This window comes from Corylus avellana, chromosome ca8 (genome assembly GCF_901000735.1).
Source record: "Corylus avellana chromosome ca8, CavTom2PMs-1.0".
Classification (NCBI taxonomy): Eukaryota; Viridiplantae; Streptophyta; class Magnoliopsida; order Fagales; family Betulaceae; genus Corylus; species Corylus avellana.
The window spans coordinates 21249682-21266849 of NC_081548.1; the positions used below are offsets into that span (position 1 = coordinate 21249682).

At 35.9% G+C, this 17168-nt stretch overlaps 2 protein-coding genes across 2 annotated transcripts; both read right to left on the reverse strand.

Moving 5' to 3' along the window:
• Window positions 1-3926: 3926 nt before the first annotated feature.
• On the reverse strand, window positions 3927-9357 carry LOC132190590 (uncharacterized). Its single transcript, XM_059605625.1, has 5 exons — window positions 8936-9357; window positions 8721-8848; window positions 8507-8619; window positions 4816-5001; window positions 3927-4141 (listed from the first exon to the last, which is right to left on the reverse strand). The coding sequence occupies exons 1-5, from the start codon at window positions 9247-9249 to the stop codon at window positions 4112-4114; spliced, it is 771 nt and encodes a 256-aa protein (XP_059461608.1). The 5' UTR covers window positions 9250-9357; the 3' UTR covers window positions 3927-4111.
• A 2145-nt stretch (window positions 9358-11502) lies between these two features.
• Window positions 11503-13529, reverse strand: LOC132189712 (heterogeneous nuclear ribonucleoprotein 1-like). The gene is made up of 2 exons (XM_059604488.1): window positions 13233-13529; window positions 11503-12762 (listed from the first exon to the last, which is right to left on the reverse strand). The coding sequence occupies exons 1-2, from the start codon at window positions 13452-13454 to the stop codon at window positions 11995-11997; spliced, it is 990 nt and encodes a 329-aa protein (XP_059460471.1). The 5' UTR covers window positions 13455-13529; the 3' UTR covers window positions 11503-11994.
• Between the last annotated feature and the right edge of the window lie 3639 nt (window positions 13530-17168).

The window sequence follows — 17168 nt, forward strand, 5'->3', positions numbered from 1 at the left end:
GAACATCTCCATCATATGTAGCCGTTAAATTCTCTGATTTACCCTAAAAAGACCAAAATATTAATGATTTTTTTTTTTTTAATTTGAAATTAAAGGTAAATTTGAAATTTTATAAAAAAGTTAGAGGTATAAATATCATTGTCTCACTTTTAACGTTTAAAATCCGACGGAGGAGTTCAAATTGATTGCAATTGAAAGTTCAATGGTCCAAATTAAGAGGTTTTGAAGTTTAGAGATTTATCAAATCGCTTGATAATTTATGGGTCTAAAGTGAAATTACCCATTCTTTTAATCAAAATTTTATTTTTTATTTTTTGGCGCCAATTTGCAACGGACAAAAAAAGTGTTTGGTCTCCCCCTCAATTCTGAGGCCCAGCCCACAGAGGCAGAGAGACACAGAGAGAGAGAGAGAGAGAGAGAGATGAGGTTGGGAGAGTAATGAGAATCACGTGATGAACACAAAATCCAAACAAAATCTAGCGAAAGATCACAGGAAAATAGGCCATAAATGGGAGGGCAACACAAACAAAGTGGATTACGAGATTTCTGGGACGATGGCTACTCAGCTTTGAGAAGGACAACCAGGCTGTCTCACTGTTCAGTTTTCGCTGATCCCCCATTTTGCTTTCTCTCTCTCTCTCTTCATTAACAACCTTTTAAACCCTCTTCTTCGCTTACATCCTCCTCCTCTTCCCCATTTCTTCTCTCTCCGGCGGGGATGACATGTCAAAATCTTGGCCCCTCTGTCACGTCACAGTCACCTTAGATTCTCTCTCTCTCTCTCTCCGGTCCCTCTTTTATTTCTTCAACAGTTGGTCTCTTTTGCTTTCAATTTTAGTGACTAGCTTTGACATGCTTCAAAGATCCCACTACTACTAGTAGCTTTCTTTTTTGTCACAATTGAAGTAAGAAAGAACCTATGAAATACAAACAAGTACTGTCGAAACAACTATTAAGCTAATCAATAAGGCATTACTTCCCAAAAGAATGATACATATTATTATTATTATTATTAAAGCATATGGTTGGAAGAATTCAAAGCATATTACCTTCCTTCTTAAAGGAGCAGGTGGGATCTGCTTTTACTTCAAACAAAAGTTTATTTTGTGGACTTGTTTGTCCCGGCATGCATGCAAGACTGTTGTATGTATGGAGTCTGATTATGTATTCAACTTGGTTCGATGTTAGAAGCCTTACGGTTTAAATAGAAATTAGTCTGTTTTGAGAGTTTTAACTCAGTTAGGGGTTGTATTTATATTCGCTTCTAAATATAGGGTTTTGTACGTATGTATTTTTTTATGTTTCTTGTAGTGAAATTTTGTTGAAACTATGTGAACGTAGCATCTGATGGTGCCGAGTATATTTTTGTATTTTGTAAACGTTTTTCTTATTTTTCCCATTTTACAAGTTTTGGGTGATGAGAAATAAGATAAATTTTGAAACATGTTTATCTTCGAATTTACTAGTTAATGGAAGGAAGATAATTTAAAGAATGTTTCTATTTATGGTGGGTTGTGAGCTTTTAGGAGCAAACATGTTCTGACTTGGCAGGAATGTGATGAAAAAGAAAGCCATTCCCACACCTTTTTTGAAACTCTTTTTCACATGATGGGCAATAGGGCATCTCTTTGTCCAAACACTAATAACGCCCAACTAATTCCCCCATGCTTAAAGATGCAAAGAACTTAGACCTGATAATAATGTGATGAAAATGACTCTCCCATGCACTCTGTCCTTTGATGCAGTCTAAAGCAAACCCAAATTGGACCATTTTTCCTTTTGCTTTCACAGGTCTACGGCCGATCGGGGATTTGGGTCTCGGGCTTTGGACCTGCTAAACCATCTGATTACTGCAGAGAGATTATGGCCAAAACAACGATGTGATTATTGGATAATCATGGCCACATGATCCACCGTTCAAAGACCAAGAGGATGGTCAACCCTGACAAGGTATTGGCTCGTAGCATATTGTGGCTCATGTCATGTGACACCTTAAGCCAGCTAAAAGGAGTTTCTAGTGTGACGGCTATAGGTAGCCTGTAGACGAGACTGACCAGTCTCCTAGCCCTGACCCTATTATATTTACTGTCACCTGCATGGGGAGATGTCCCATCTCACAGCATTACAGGTTATCCACCCACATGGATTACAACCTTGAGAGTTCCTTGCCAAAAAGGTGCATCAAGGCATGGGCCTCAACATACCCTTGGCAAAGCCTGGCCCATGCCTTCAAATACCACTTTTTTTTTTTGGTTGATTTTGATTCTTCAATTGGATAAATGTTGCTAACGGTTGAATGTTTGCAAAGAATGGAATGGTGGGGGCATGGGATTTCTTGTATATTAATGTTGGTCCTGTTGGGTTATTCTTTTGAAAAAAATGCACTGACAGTAATGTTGGCACTTCTTTTGCAGTATTGATGTATGTGCTTCTCCCCATGCCTCTGCAGTTTTTTGTGGGATCTGATTTTCATCTCTATTTTCTGAATCCGACAACAGCTTTGTCCTTTCTTAAAACTAACCAGAATGAAGACTTTTTTGGTGAATTATTGAAACATCATTCATACTTATAATTGCTTCCAATGAAATGATGAGACAGCTGTGAGCTGGATGAATGGTGATCTTTACCGTTAACTTTTGCATGAATCACCATTAAACTTTGAATCCAATAGTCATTTTTACTGTCATGTTATAAAATGAAACACTTGAAAATGCATGTAACGTTTCTCTTATCACAAACTAACCCAAAAGGCTCTCTCAAAAGCCACATTCTCATCCTCATCACCAGCACCTAGGGACAATAATAGGTACAACCAAAAGACCCATTTATACCAACCACCGGAACAGTGTCTTCCATAAATATGTGCTGCAATGCCATTGCGCTGGAAGAGGTGCATACCATGAAGAATTCTGTACCTAGGACCATAAAGAAAGTATTTATGCACTACTCTAAGCATAAAACCAGAGCCCCTAGGCTTTGGGTTGTGCTGTGATGCATTACTACTACTACTACTACTACTACTACTACATGTAACGCTATCTAACCTATTACAGTCATTCTAGAACTCTTCCTCAGAGTAATGGTAGACCCACTACACAAGTTGTTTTAGTTCTAAGATTGACAGGCTATTACTGTTACTAGAGTTCTTACTTTTTTTTGATAAATCTATTTCATTAAAAGCATATAGGGGTGCAATCCCAATACACATGAAGAATACAAGAAAAAGAGTTCTTACTTAAACCTCCATTCTTTTGTTGGTTGGGGGTGTCATGGTTCTCTAAACACTTGAGGAATAAAAACCTTGTCTCCAACTACAGTATATGCATTCCAATTACTATTCAAACTATTGTTCCATAAGATCCAAAGACATAAAGCATCTATCATGAGCACCTTCCCAAAACCACTGCCACCACTATGGTTGAGACCTCAATGACTATGTTTTAGTGTATGCAAATCGATAGGACTAAGTTCTCTACAATTAAACTGAAAAGGCCAAAGCAGCTCAAGAAATAGATGCAACAGATCTAGTAAAGGTGCATAACCAAATTATTCAAGTAGTTTTTAAAAATATATATGTATATATACATAAGTTTACGCAATTCATTAAGAAGTGCAACCTAAGTAGACAAGAAGTATACAATAAAAACACCTAGCTAGAAGAAGAAGAAAGATCAAGAAAAATATGAAAGTTAGAAATATTTAAGTAATAAACAGCTGTCCAAATAATAAAAAGTCTTGAAGAAAAAATCCTTTAATTCCATCATCGTCCATTCACGGTTTTCAAAACTCTGATAATTTCTTTCCTCCAAACACGAATGATTTAGGTAGTTACTAAATGAGTTAATGAATTTCTGTTCAAAGTTTGGATCTTTATACTTAATTCCTTATATCAATACATCAGATGAAACAAATTTTGGAGACTAAGCAAGAGTAATGATACTTGGATTCTAGAAATCAAAATTTGTACTTAATACATATCTATTCAAAATAATTCTCACTTGTTACATTACGGCAGGTACTTGTACAAGAGTCAGAGAAGAAGAACCAAGAGAAAACTGATGTCTAGGTGGATGACAAGATGGTACAAGAACATAAGAAATGGCTTTCATCATCACCACCTCCGCACTAATGACGAGAGCAACTGCAACAATAAAGAAATGAATCTCTATCAGGAATCAGTATCACAGTGCATTTGAAAAGAGCAGTGCCAATTCCTAAAAAATATCTAGGTCTGGTTCAATATAAACTGTACTAACAACCTAGCATAGCAAAGATTGGAAAAAAATGACAAATGTACCTGAATATTTCTCTATCTTTCAACATATACAAGAAAGTAGGAAACGACAGGAAAAACTTTTCATATACTTGAACTGTCTTCCAATTCCTAAGCTAATTGGGGTTGAAAGGGTTATTACCTAATAAGAACAAATTTACTCTTTCCCCATGCTGTCTCATTAACTAACAGGACTAGGAAATCAATTCGTAAGCTCAATTTCCTTCCAAGAAACCAACTTAATCTTAACAAACTTTCTAGCATACAGTGCAAAACTTAGAAGCCAAAGGTTTTCCAGCATGCCACATGTGGGCATTTTACATTCTACGAATTCCTACACAAAAAATATACAAGAAACTCCACCTGAAGCAATTCTTTAGTGTCTGAAACCTGCACTGTTCACCTCAAAACGATGGTTTTCTCTCTCTTGATAACATTAATTGAAGTATTGTGCAGGAAGATATTTCATTCGTAGAGGCAAAAAGCTACCACCATAATATTACAAATTTCAATATGATACGTAGGCAGAAAGAATTCCATACCTCAAATAGTTCAAATGGGCTGCCACGCCGATATACATCACTCTTCTTGCTCTTATCATTGGGAAGAATGTTGTACAATATTGCTCTCCATCCAATAAGTAAAACAGCAGTACTTCCCATCGTTACTATTATAAATTTATATTGTGGAAAATGGCCTGACGTTACTGCCCTTATAATTATTCCTAGCTGAAATTAATGTACAACAGAAACAGTGTTTTAACAGGTATCTTGTTCGCTTAATAACATGAAGAAAGAAAGAAAAAAAAACCCATGTACAAAGTTATAGGCGGATCATGTGCTACAAAGAACTACGACAATGCTAACAATATTTTCAAGAATATAAAAACCTCTATGTATGTGTTCAGGAAACTAAACACAAATGGTAGAAAATGTGACCTTCTAAGTAGAGTTGGGGAATATAATGATTTTCATTCAATCTTCTTAAACAGCAAAAGAGACATTTGATAACCATAAAAAGACGAAGCCAATTTAACACAAAAATTGTTGAGTCTAGGAAGATCACATCATATAGTCAGATTCTACATAAATATGAAAATAAAACCCTAATAATCAATTATAAGCAACAGTGAAACACAACTTTTCTATAAAACAAGTTGTAACAAACTGTGTACATCGTATAGATTACCAATCAACCAATTTTAGTTGTCCATTAAGAATCTGTGTCGATATAGATCCTGTTCATGTTCAAACGAAATTGTGCAAAGGCTCTATTTGCCTCTACCATTCCCCAAGTCTGTTCTTTTTCACCCATTCCCTTTGGCAGCATCCAGTAATTTGGAATTTAAAAGCATATTTTGGCCCTGGCATTTTCAGGATGCCCTCAATAACCAATGAATTACAATTGTTTTTCCTTGCCCAGATCCTATTTCAATGGGAACTAGATGAATTGATCTGCCTAGAAGTCTTGCTTTTACTGTTATATTGGGGATTTCTGCTTATACTGCTTGATGTAAAACTAATGTAACCTATAATCAACTGTAGTTGGATTTCTACATCAGGTAGCATGAAATGCCATGGGGTAAGATGCAGATTATAAGAGCATTCGGACTACTCTTCCCTGCGTAAAATTTGTTTGTTGAACCTTTATGTTGGAGACAAAGTTCTTCCCACATCTTCCATTAACAAGTTTCTATTCTGCAAAAATTATTTTTGCACAAATTATCAAGCCAATAACTGCAGATCAGAATAGACCTTCATTTCAGGCATTCGTAAATCAAGACCTCTGTTACTGCTTTCCGTCAAATAGATAACACATTTTTTTTAATAAGTAATCCAATCTAGATAATGTTTTTAAATAAGTAATTCAATATTATAAAAAGTGCAGAGAAGAGCAACCAAGTGCATAGGAAGTGTACAAGACAAACCCCATGTTAGGGAGAAGAAGCACACAAATCCAAAATTTCTAGAAAATTAGAAGCGGAAACTATTGTGAGCAGCCATCCAAAAGTGAAGGGATTTGATCGTAATGGCTTTAACTTTGTCACCATGCTCTCACAATCTTCAAAATTTTGAGCATCACGTTCCCTCCAAGCGGAGGAAATTCTTCGGGCTTTGCTTGGTATGGATGGTGACAAAGCATCGGGCCCAAATGACTTTCTCTATTTCATTCTTTCGGTCTTGTAGGGCTATAATGAAGGATGATCTTATGCGTGTCTTCCATAATTTTCATGAGCACAAGTTGTTCAAAAAGAGCCTTAATGCTACTTTCATTACTCCTATCCCTCAAAAGATTGAGAATTAGAAGTAAAGAACCTTTGATTTATCAGCCTTTCGGGGAGTGTTTATAAAATTTTGGCTAAAGTTTTTGTTATCAAAATGAAATAGGTGTTGGGATCGCTCATATTAAGCAGTCATAATGCCTTTATAGGAGAAAGACAAATTCTAGACTTAGTTCTTATAACTAATGAGTGATTGGACAGCAAGTAGAAATTGGGAGTCCCTAGCGCTAATTGCAAGATGGACTTGGAAAAGGCCTACAACTATGTCAACTAGGAGTTTCTCTATTATCTTTTGGGGCGTCTTGGTTTTGGTATTGAATGGAAGAAATGGGTCTATGCTTGTATCTCCATGGCCCACTTCTCTACCTTGATTAACATACGGTCTCCTTAGTAGCTCTCAAGGCCTTGACCAAGGGACTCCTTCTCGCCTCTCATTTTCGTGATTGTCATAGAGGCTTTTAGCAGGTTTCCAGATAGAAATCCAAAATTCTGCCCTTGGAAATATCTCACCTTCTTTTTGCAGATGATACACTTATTTTGTGTGATGCAAATCTTGATCAAATCCATAACTTGGGATAAAATTCTTCTTTATTTTGAGGCTATTTCGCGCTTGAAGGTCAATCTCGAGAAATCTAAATTAGTCGGAGTGGGGGAGGTATTACTTCAAGAAGAGCTAGCCGATATTCTCAGATGTATGATCTCTTTTCTACCCATGAAATATTTTGGGCTTCATTTGGGTGCAACTTTTAAGTTGAAAACTATTTGGGATAGGGTCGTTGAGAAAATGGAAAAAAGATTGGCTAGTTCAAAGAAGATTTACTTATCTCAGGGTGGTCGCCTAACTATAATCTAGAGTATGTTATCTAGTTTACCCATGTAATTTTTGTTCCTTTTTCCTTTACCAACCTATATGCCTAAGAGATTGGAACGTCTTCACCCTAGAAAAGTGTTTGGAAGGTTCTGGCTTGCCCCGCATAGCTTTCTTTAAATGGGCCATAACTTTGGGTAGAATCCTCATGGTTGATAATCTTAAAAGGTGAGGTTTTATTCTTGTCAACTTGTCTTGCCTATGTAAAAAGAATGAGACCGTGAATCATGCCCTCATCCACTACGAGTACAACAAAGATCTTTGGCACTTGGTTCTCAACTTATTTAGAATTTTGTGGACCAAGCCTAGCAACATTCTTGAGTTGCTACATTGTTGAAAGTATCAAGAGCAAGGACATTCCAAAGAAACTATTTGGAAAGTTATTATTGCATTCTTAATGTGGAGCATTGGAGGGAAATGAATTGGTGCCTCTTTGAGGACTGCAACACCACTGTGCTTTGTCTAAAATCCTCTTTTTTGAGATCTGTCTTAAATTGGGTTTTAGTGTATGTTCCTACTTTCTTCTTTTTTAATCTTTTAGATCTTGTTTTCATCTCTTTGAATCTATCTGCCGCACATCCAAGGGTGGCAGATAGAATGCGTGGAGCACAACTAGTAATCACGATTTTGAAGTGAAAAACTATTATAAAAAATTTACAGGTTGGAGAGCCTTGTCCTTTACCGTGAAAAAGCGTTTGGAAGGTCAAACACTAACAAAGGTCTCCATTTATAAATGCCGGAAATTGTGACATATTTTTCCTTTGAGGGTAATACCTCTTAATGATCTGATGCAAGACCATGACAGGGAAGTCGAGTAGCTGCACCGATAAAGAGTGCATATAAAAAGTGGAATTCAAACTCACAAAATGCATCACGGTAATCTTAGAATAACTCCCAATGCAATTCTAATACTACTATTCTTGAGATCATCACCAACAGTTGTTACTTAATAGGAAGTTCTTCCAAAAAAAAAACATTCAGTTCCTATAAAGATGAGACAAGCAATTTCAGTGAACACTTTCACAGACTTGATGAAAAAACTTTAGAAAGTCAAGGAAAAAACAAAACAACATTATGAACTTACTGGAATTCCCAGAGCCCACGACTTAGCAGTAGCAACGACAGCCTTCGAAAGGCCATTCATTCCACGGCCATCCTCCGCATAACCTCCGAGGAAGTAACCACCCAAAAACCACCCTGATGATAACCCGCATTCGTTTTATTTTCTAAAACATCCCAATAATAAAGGTAATCTGATTTTGTCGAAATCAAGCCAAACCAACAAGAACAAAACGCACCCGCAATAAAAGGGTCGGCTGTGCGCAGGGTCTCAGTGTCAAAAACTGAGAAGCCATGACTGAACCTCCCAATTGCAGCGAACACAAGCAAGGCCAGAACATCCCCACCAGCGAGTAAAGCCACCCAACTGAGATACATAGCCAGCCCAAAACCATTAAATTTACCAACCAAGACCAAAAAAGTGAAAAATCAGAGATTTTGAGATTACACCTACCCCCATTTGTTCAAACGAGAAGAAGAAGAAGCGGGTTTGTCGAATTGGATAACGCCCTCCAAAGGAACATTTTCCTGACCCACGAAAACAGTTTCTTCGTCATTTTGAAGAGGGGGAGGGCCGGTGGAGGAGGAGCTAGAGATATCCTGTTTGGTTGCGAGAGTGAGATTCAAGAGGGGTCTGGGACTGAATCTGGGTTTGCGGTTGGAGAAGAGAAGAGGATTTGGCTTACTGAATTTGGGAATGAGAGTGGACGAGAGGGAACATCTCTTGGCTGATAGAGCTCCGTTTGGAGCTTGGCTTAGCACAAGCATTTCTTCCTCTTTCTGCGTTTTGATTTTTGGGTTTACGTTGATATGCTTGCAAGACGGAATACGGAGAGTCGAAGATTTTTTTTCTTCTTTTGTTTTAATTTTTGGGGGCCAGAATTATCGTCTTTAATTTATTTTCCGGATTAAAAATGGATTTTTTATTTTTATTTTTTGTGGGTTGTAAATTTTTGTGAACATTTAATAATGAGAGAAATGAATTTGTGGGATTGGGATCTACGGACCATCTTTTTATCTTCTTTTTATTTTCTTAAAATCGATGTAACTTTTAAAATTATTGTTAAATTTTAGATAAATCATACTTGAATTTTAATCTAATGCTAATTTTAAAAGCCACATCAGCTTTAAGAGAATAAAAATATGATTCTTAACATTACTCTTTGACTGTGTTTGGCAAAAGGTCGGGCCAGACCCAAAAATCAAAAAAATTATTCTCAAAATCAACTTCAACATTCTTACTTTTTACATCATATTAATCACTTTTTATTACTATTCAAATAAAAAAAATCACTACAAAACAAATTTTTTCACTTTTTTATACAAAACATTCTTACTTTTTTCTTTCATATCAATTAAATCTATTTCAGTACCGTTCTACTCTCTTCTTCCATTCCATTGCAAAACACAGCCTTTCCTCTTACCCTCTGTCCATAGAAGAGAGGGCAGAATAGATATAATTAAGAAAACTCTAAGCTAAATTTAGTTGGCTGCTTGTGCATTGATTAAGTTGAATGCTGAGCTAAAAACTTTATCTCCAAGTATTTCCACGTGTATTACAAATAATGAATAATTAAAGAAAGTACCACCAGGCTAATGTAATTTGGGAAAAGTTAAAAATAATAGTTAACCCTTTCAAGCGTCTTTGCTTAGAGAATCTGATTATCAATTAATTTTATACTGCTTCTTGGTGTTTTAAGGCATAATTACCCCTTGGCCAATTTTTAACCTGATCAATTTGCAGTTTTATTCAACTCTCAAAAAACAAGTTAAAACATGTCTATGCTCCACTGTACAAACACCCTGCAATATATCTTTCCCTTGCTCTGATGACATTAGTTCTATGCAAAAACAAATGCTTCGAGAATTTTTGTAATACATATATAAACAAACTGGATTATAAACAAATTAGAAGCAGAATCAGAACAAGCCAACTAGCCAAGGATTGCTTCAAAGATGTACAAGAACCGGCTATCAAAAACCAATTTATGATGCTTTTGCTACTACCAAATATGAGATAATAGGATGTGTTAACATGCCAACCAAAACAGGGAAAGACAAGCCCACAAAAACAAAAATAGAAAGAAGGAAAACACAAGCAGGGAAAGACAAACACCCAAGATTGATTAAACCTATGACTTTACCCTTCACCATCATTTATCGACAGAGGAAATGCCATTTGATCCAAAGACCATTTGCATTCAAAAGAAAAGAAAAAATTTCTTTCCTCATTTATTTGAATTTGATACCATAACCTAACAGGAATGGTTTAATCAATTGGTGCAAGATAAAGCTATAATGATAACAGACAATGTGCGGATAAAGAATGCGAGCAAATATGGTGACTGCAAAAATCATAAACAGAGTACCACATATTTGTATCAAATACCAATACTTCATTTATGGTTCATTTGAATAGAAGCATTTCAAGAGAATGATTTGGATTTCAATTTTTTTTTATTCAAATGGCTTGAATGAAGTATGTAAAGGACAAATTTGAAATAACCAGGTGTAAGATGTTATTTCAAACTCATAACATAAACGATTTGTGGAAACAAAACTCACTTTTTTCTCCAACTCAGAACAATCATGTACTGTCAAAATTCGTATCAAACAGTTTATACTAAAATTTGCTACTCAAACCCCTTGATTTTAAATCCTCACATCCAAATGCAACCTTAAATTAAGACACTAGATACTTGTAAAAATCTATGGGGTTTTTGGTAGTTTCCTAAAGCTGCCACCCTCCCAAATCCCTTCCTAGCTTCGACACTGATCAATAGAGAGGAAATCCTATGGAAAAAGTCCCCTTCTAATTTTAACAACGCCTTGCAAATGCATACAGCATGCAGTTTTTCATACACAATCTTTATAATGTACTTGAAACACATTCAAACTTGATAATACTCAAGCACAAGAAGAGAGGATGCATTTTGAAAAGCTAATCAATGCTCTCTACCATATTCCTTTTTTGCCCTTTTCTTTTATAAGGGACTCAATGCACAACACGACACAACAACAACAAATAAAAATGATTTTAATGAGCATGCAAGTGCTTTACATTCAACCTTAGTTCACAATCACTTCACTATTCTAGCATGTAGTTAGAGAAGAAAAACACAAAGGAGTTGGATTTTGAATGCGATTATATTACAGAAGACACAATCCTGTACCAATGAATCATTAAAGCAGGAGATGACACACAGCAAGCAGCATGTCCAATAAGGACATCTGAACAATGATGGTTTAATCTACGTACCATAAGAAACAATGACAAATAATCACCCAGCCCCATCAGTAAACATATTTACTAACCTCTCAATACCCACCAAATAGGTGCAGAGAGTTCGACTAGAATTACCTACAGGGTTAGGCTCAAATCATCCATCTAGATTCTTTAGGCTTTCTTGCTAAAAGTAGCACCATTGCTTCCCTTCAAACCTGAAGATTCAGCAGCTGACATTAACCCTTAAACACGAGGTGGTGTTGCATCACCTGGCACGTGTAACGTGTTCATTGCCACCAAGAACCAGATTCGCTTTCCAATTCACTATGCCCAACGATCCCATTATATGCACCTGCAGCCATACCTATACCTCCAACCCCCCCAGTAAAGTACGCAGGATAAATGGAAGCACTGCCATGAGGCAACGGGAAAGCCCCAGCACCAATCACCCTGGGGCCATACCATGGATTTCTAGGGGCAAGTGGAGCAACCACAGAACCAACACCACCAGATCCGCCTGTAGGATACCAACCACTATACATACTTGCTCCATAAAGGGAGCCCCCACCACCACTAAACCCAGGAAAGGGCGCATATCCGGGAAGAATCCAATATCTGAGACTATAAGGAGAGTAACTGCCAGGAGACCCTCTTCCACCCTCAATTCTCGTGTTAAAACCACTGTCACTACCGTTATTTGCCTCTTTTGGCACAGCCCTCTTGACCTCCACAAGCCGACCATTCAGCTCATGAAAGCTATTCTGCATAACATTCTCCACGGATTCCTCCGAATCAAAGGTGATAAAGCCAAAGCCCCTAGGCCGATGAGTTGTGCTGTCATGCATGACCACTACATCTGTTACCCTACCAAACCTCTTAAAGTAATTCTTAAACTCCTCCTCAGTTAGACTAGCTGACAAACCCCCTACAAAAATCTTTTTAGTCCTAAACTGATTATCGCCATTGTCAGTACTACTACTCTTACTCAATCCCCTATTCTGTGGTTGGTTTTGGTGTTGTTGTTCACTTCTGGGTATTGCTTTTTTCACTTCTACCTATAAAATCAAGGAAATAACAGTAAATTACATAACCCAAAAAATATATACATATATTAAAGCTCTGTTAAAAAATAAAATAAAATAAATTCTAATTTTGTTGAGGAATCATGAAAGAAAAAGAAAAAGGGTGTTCCACTCCTTAGCACGCAACTGACCTCAGCTATCCCAACTAATTGGAGTCGGAGGCGAGTGTTTATTTCTCACCAAAAAAAAAAAATCAGCGACAATAATTTTTTTTTTTTTTTAAAGGTACATTTTTTGCAACAATTTACGCAAGATAGCGAGAACAATTTCTAGCTCAAAGAGCAAACCCTTGAAACAGTGTACACAAAAGACGCTCACGAAGTTATCCGAATCCCTTCCAAAGTCGTCCTATTTTCTCAGCAACCAAAAAGAGTGTGGACACTAACTGCTCCACCTCCAAATTTAAGAGAGAGAGAGTGAAAAAAAAAGGCACTTGAACTGACCGTTTTTCCCTGTATAACATGCGAGTCTTGAAGGGCTTGACCAGCTGCAGCGGGGTCAGAAAACCAAACGAATCCAAACCCTCTAGAATTCTTGGTGACCCGGTCCTTCGCAATTGACGAGCCCAATACGGTGCCGTACTTTTCGAAATGTCTCTTCAGAGTGTCGTCACTTGTCACCCGAGAGATTCCCCCGACGAAGAGCTTGGCTTCATCAGAGTCCATTGATCCGCCCCCAAGGCCAAAACCCTAAAACCCTAGAGAACTTGTCTAGCAAGAGAGCTACTTTTATCAGAAAGGACTCGCACGCAGCACACAGTCAACAGTCAACAGTCAACAGTCAACGCCAAGGTTAATTACGGAATCCTGAGGTCCAGTGATTCGGATCCAATAGCTATCCAATACCACATTCATGGGATGGGCTGGGCTCGCGGTGCTGCAGAAGTTCTTTCATTGCGTATTTGTTTATGGGCCCCAGCCCATTCTACTCTATTGGACCTTCTCTTGAAACTTGGCACCAACAATGTTTTGAAAATTTGTATAGAAGTTGTGATAATGTGGCTCAGATATATTGTATATGGGCCACTTTTTTATGTCATAATTATTTTAAAAATTTTATTTTACAATATTGATAAGGCAATCCTAATTAATTATAAATTTAATTTAAAAACAACTTATCTAAAGATTAATTGGAACTACTATGTCAATATCGTAGGATAAAAATATAATTTTTACCATTACAATATTGCGATTGAGATTGTGTTTGGAATTACGATTTTGCAAGAATAATTTGAGTTTTTAAAAGATATTACAAAACGTAAGGCATTTGGCATTGTGATTTAAAAAGCACTTAATATAAAATAGAAAAAAAATCTGTGATTTCTATAAGCAGGTTAGGAGTGCTTATTTAAAAAAGTGCGAATTTAAACCAAAATCACGATTTTGCATAACAAATATTTGACAAAAAAATATTTTTAAAATATTTTACCAAACGCCTTTGCGATTTTAAAGAGTGGCGATTTTAAAAACGCAATTCTTAAAATCGTACTTATTCACAATCCCAAACGGACTCTTAGTGTGTGTTTAGCATTACGATTTTATAGACAAAAAGTTCAATTTTAAATCAAATCCCAAAAATATAAATTGTTTAGGATTGCATTTTTAAAAATTGCGATTTAAAAATGAAAAGCATGTAAGGACTTGTTTTTTAAAAAATGCACAATTTTAAATGTTAAACTAAAATTTTAAAGTTCACATTTTAAAATCTTTATTTTTAAATCGCAAATCCAAACAGGTCCTTGGTTTATAACAACTTTCTAATCATATCGGCCTAGTTATTTTGGTACTATTTACGTACAAGTGGACAAAATTTTTCTCTAAACCAACATTCTTCTAAAATGCATGTGAAAATCAAATATATTTTTAACAAACATCAATTTAATATACCGAATTAAAAATAAATAAATAAATCCTCCCTGCAAAAAAAAAACTGTCCTTCACAAGTTATGGGAAATATTCACCGGAGCAAACAGTGAGTACAGGCACATCACATTAATTTCAATTACAAATTACATTTTTTCCATTATTAACACATTGTTAATTTCATGTTTCATGAACATTTGTAAGGTAGAATATATATATATATGGCATGTCGGCATTGGAAGTTTGGAACTCTGTAAATTAATAAACTATATATATATACATCATGTTTTCTTACTACTACTTTTAATTTATTTGTTAAACAATTCACCTAATACCTTAATAAAACATATAAATAAATAATAATAAAAACAAGGACGGAAAAAACCTGTCGAAAAACTTGTGCAGAGGGATTCAATCCCAAGATCTGCTCACATGCTGGTTTGCAGCGCAATGGTGAAAAAAAAGAAAAGGAGTCATTAGTATAATCATAAGACCGGTCTTATGCGTGCGAATATTCGATAATCGCGCACAAATTATTATTTCAAGGATATGTGGACATAAGAATCCCCTTAATCATTTAACTAATCAATTTTTTCCCTTTTTTAATCCTTGCATGTGACATGCGTTTTGAATAACCCATCTTGTTCCTTCGATGAGATCACAACAACTACTCCTCAAAACAAATGCGTTGATTACTCTACAATAATTCACTTACAATCACGTGCTACTACCCTAACTATTAGGAATCATATAATCCCCACCCTTCTTTTTTTTTTTTTTTTTTTTTTGTGTAACGAATGATAAATGTCAAGTAGACTGTCATTTGTTATGGTGTGGATTTGAATCACCATATATATTTAATTAGTATTAGTCGTCTTGAATTTTCATTAATGTTTTGATAGAGTTTGATCAAACTATAGTCCAGTCGAACTTGAGGGAGCGACGAAGCGTATGCGATTTTTACCATTTAGGCCCTTCCTATGTGGTTCTAATAAGTAAGTAGATACTATTATAATCACGCTCAAATAAAATAGTTCCAATTAATTTTTTTGGCCAAACCTTTTACGTTAAAAAATTAAAAAATAAATTACCACGTCACTATTATAAGAAAATGATGAAAGAAGGGCATATTTAGTAGTGTAAAGATGCGAGAAGCATCTTGAAGGTTATTTAGTGAGTAATAAATCTGTTATGTTTGTCATCTTCTCGTTGCCAAAACATTGGCATATAATACTCAAAGGTCTTCCGTCACAAAAGCATATCTTTTTGTGGGGTTCCGGGCCGTCATTAGGGCAAAGGCAAGGCAAATGGATGCCATGAGTGGAGCCCAAACTCCAACTAATTAATAAATTTAAAACCTCCTTTAATAAAGATAGGCTATATTAATTAACTGTGCAATTAGTTTGTTGGGGTTTGATCCGAGAGTTACCTGCATCCTCTGACCTAGCTAGCAGCTAGCCGAAGTTCTGGTCTTGGAAAAAGTTCTTGCATTGGTGGGTTTTTCTCTTCCATCACCCTCCATGTGAAACTTTTATAGCCCAGTTTTGTTGTAATTTCTCACAGGTTTCTTTCTAAACCATTAACCAAGAAGGAATGAGGTTTGAAATATGTGTCCATGTGCACTTTCACCTCAGGACTCAAGAGCCACTTTGAACAAAATTAGAAAAAGCCTTCTTAATTTTTCTTAGCTCGGTTCTTGGGGTTGATGATTCGTGTTCACAAATTGATATAAATTAAATTATGTAAATAAACTTTCACTGAACCTATTTAATTAAAATAAGTCAAAATTCTTAACCCTAATTCGTTATTTTATATTTGATTCGTGTCAAATTTGCAGCTTATATAAAAAATTGTTAGTTTTTATGTCGTTTGTTGATTAAGGTCAAATTGTTTCAATGCAAGGGTATATATTGATCAATTATAACTTATTAATTTATTGAAAAGTCCATGCTTTATACGGAAAAGGAAAAGAAACGTATAAAGTTCGTGTTGAATTAGTAAATCGTGTTTAAAATTAACGGTCTTAGTCCTTGATACATTTATTGTTGAAAGAGAAAGAGGGAAATGGCAGCAAGTACTTTGGCACATGCATGCTTCCTATTACATAACACTGCAAATGGTAAGCAACAGGAAAAGCACCTTTTATGGCTAATGAAACAAGTTACCTTTATTTGTTGCTTACCCTCAAAAATCTGGATTTGTTGGTAAAGATCTTAAGAGGGCCCATTTTGGACTATTTCTGAGCCATTTCTTGTTTGCAATTGCAACCATCCAATAATTATGGACCATAACTTTTAAATATATTAGCCTCGAAGAAAACGGATTAATGGTGGTGACAATTTCCAATTTCCAACCATTATTTTCCTAAAAAACAAGCCCATGCACAGTGAGAGAGAGAGAGAAGAAATGTCAAATGAGAGATCGCCATGAACTTTTATAATGAAGATCTAGAGAGACAGCCCTTGCTAGGGAACCCAGCTTAGGTTTCTCGAGGAGACATAAAAAAATAATGCAGCT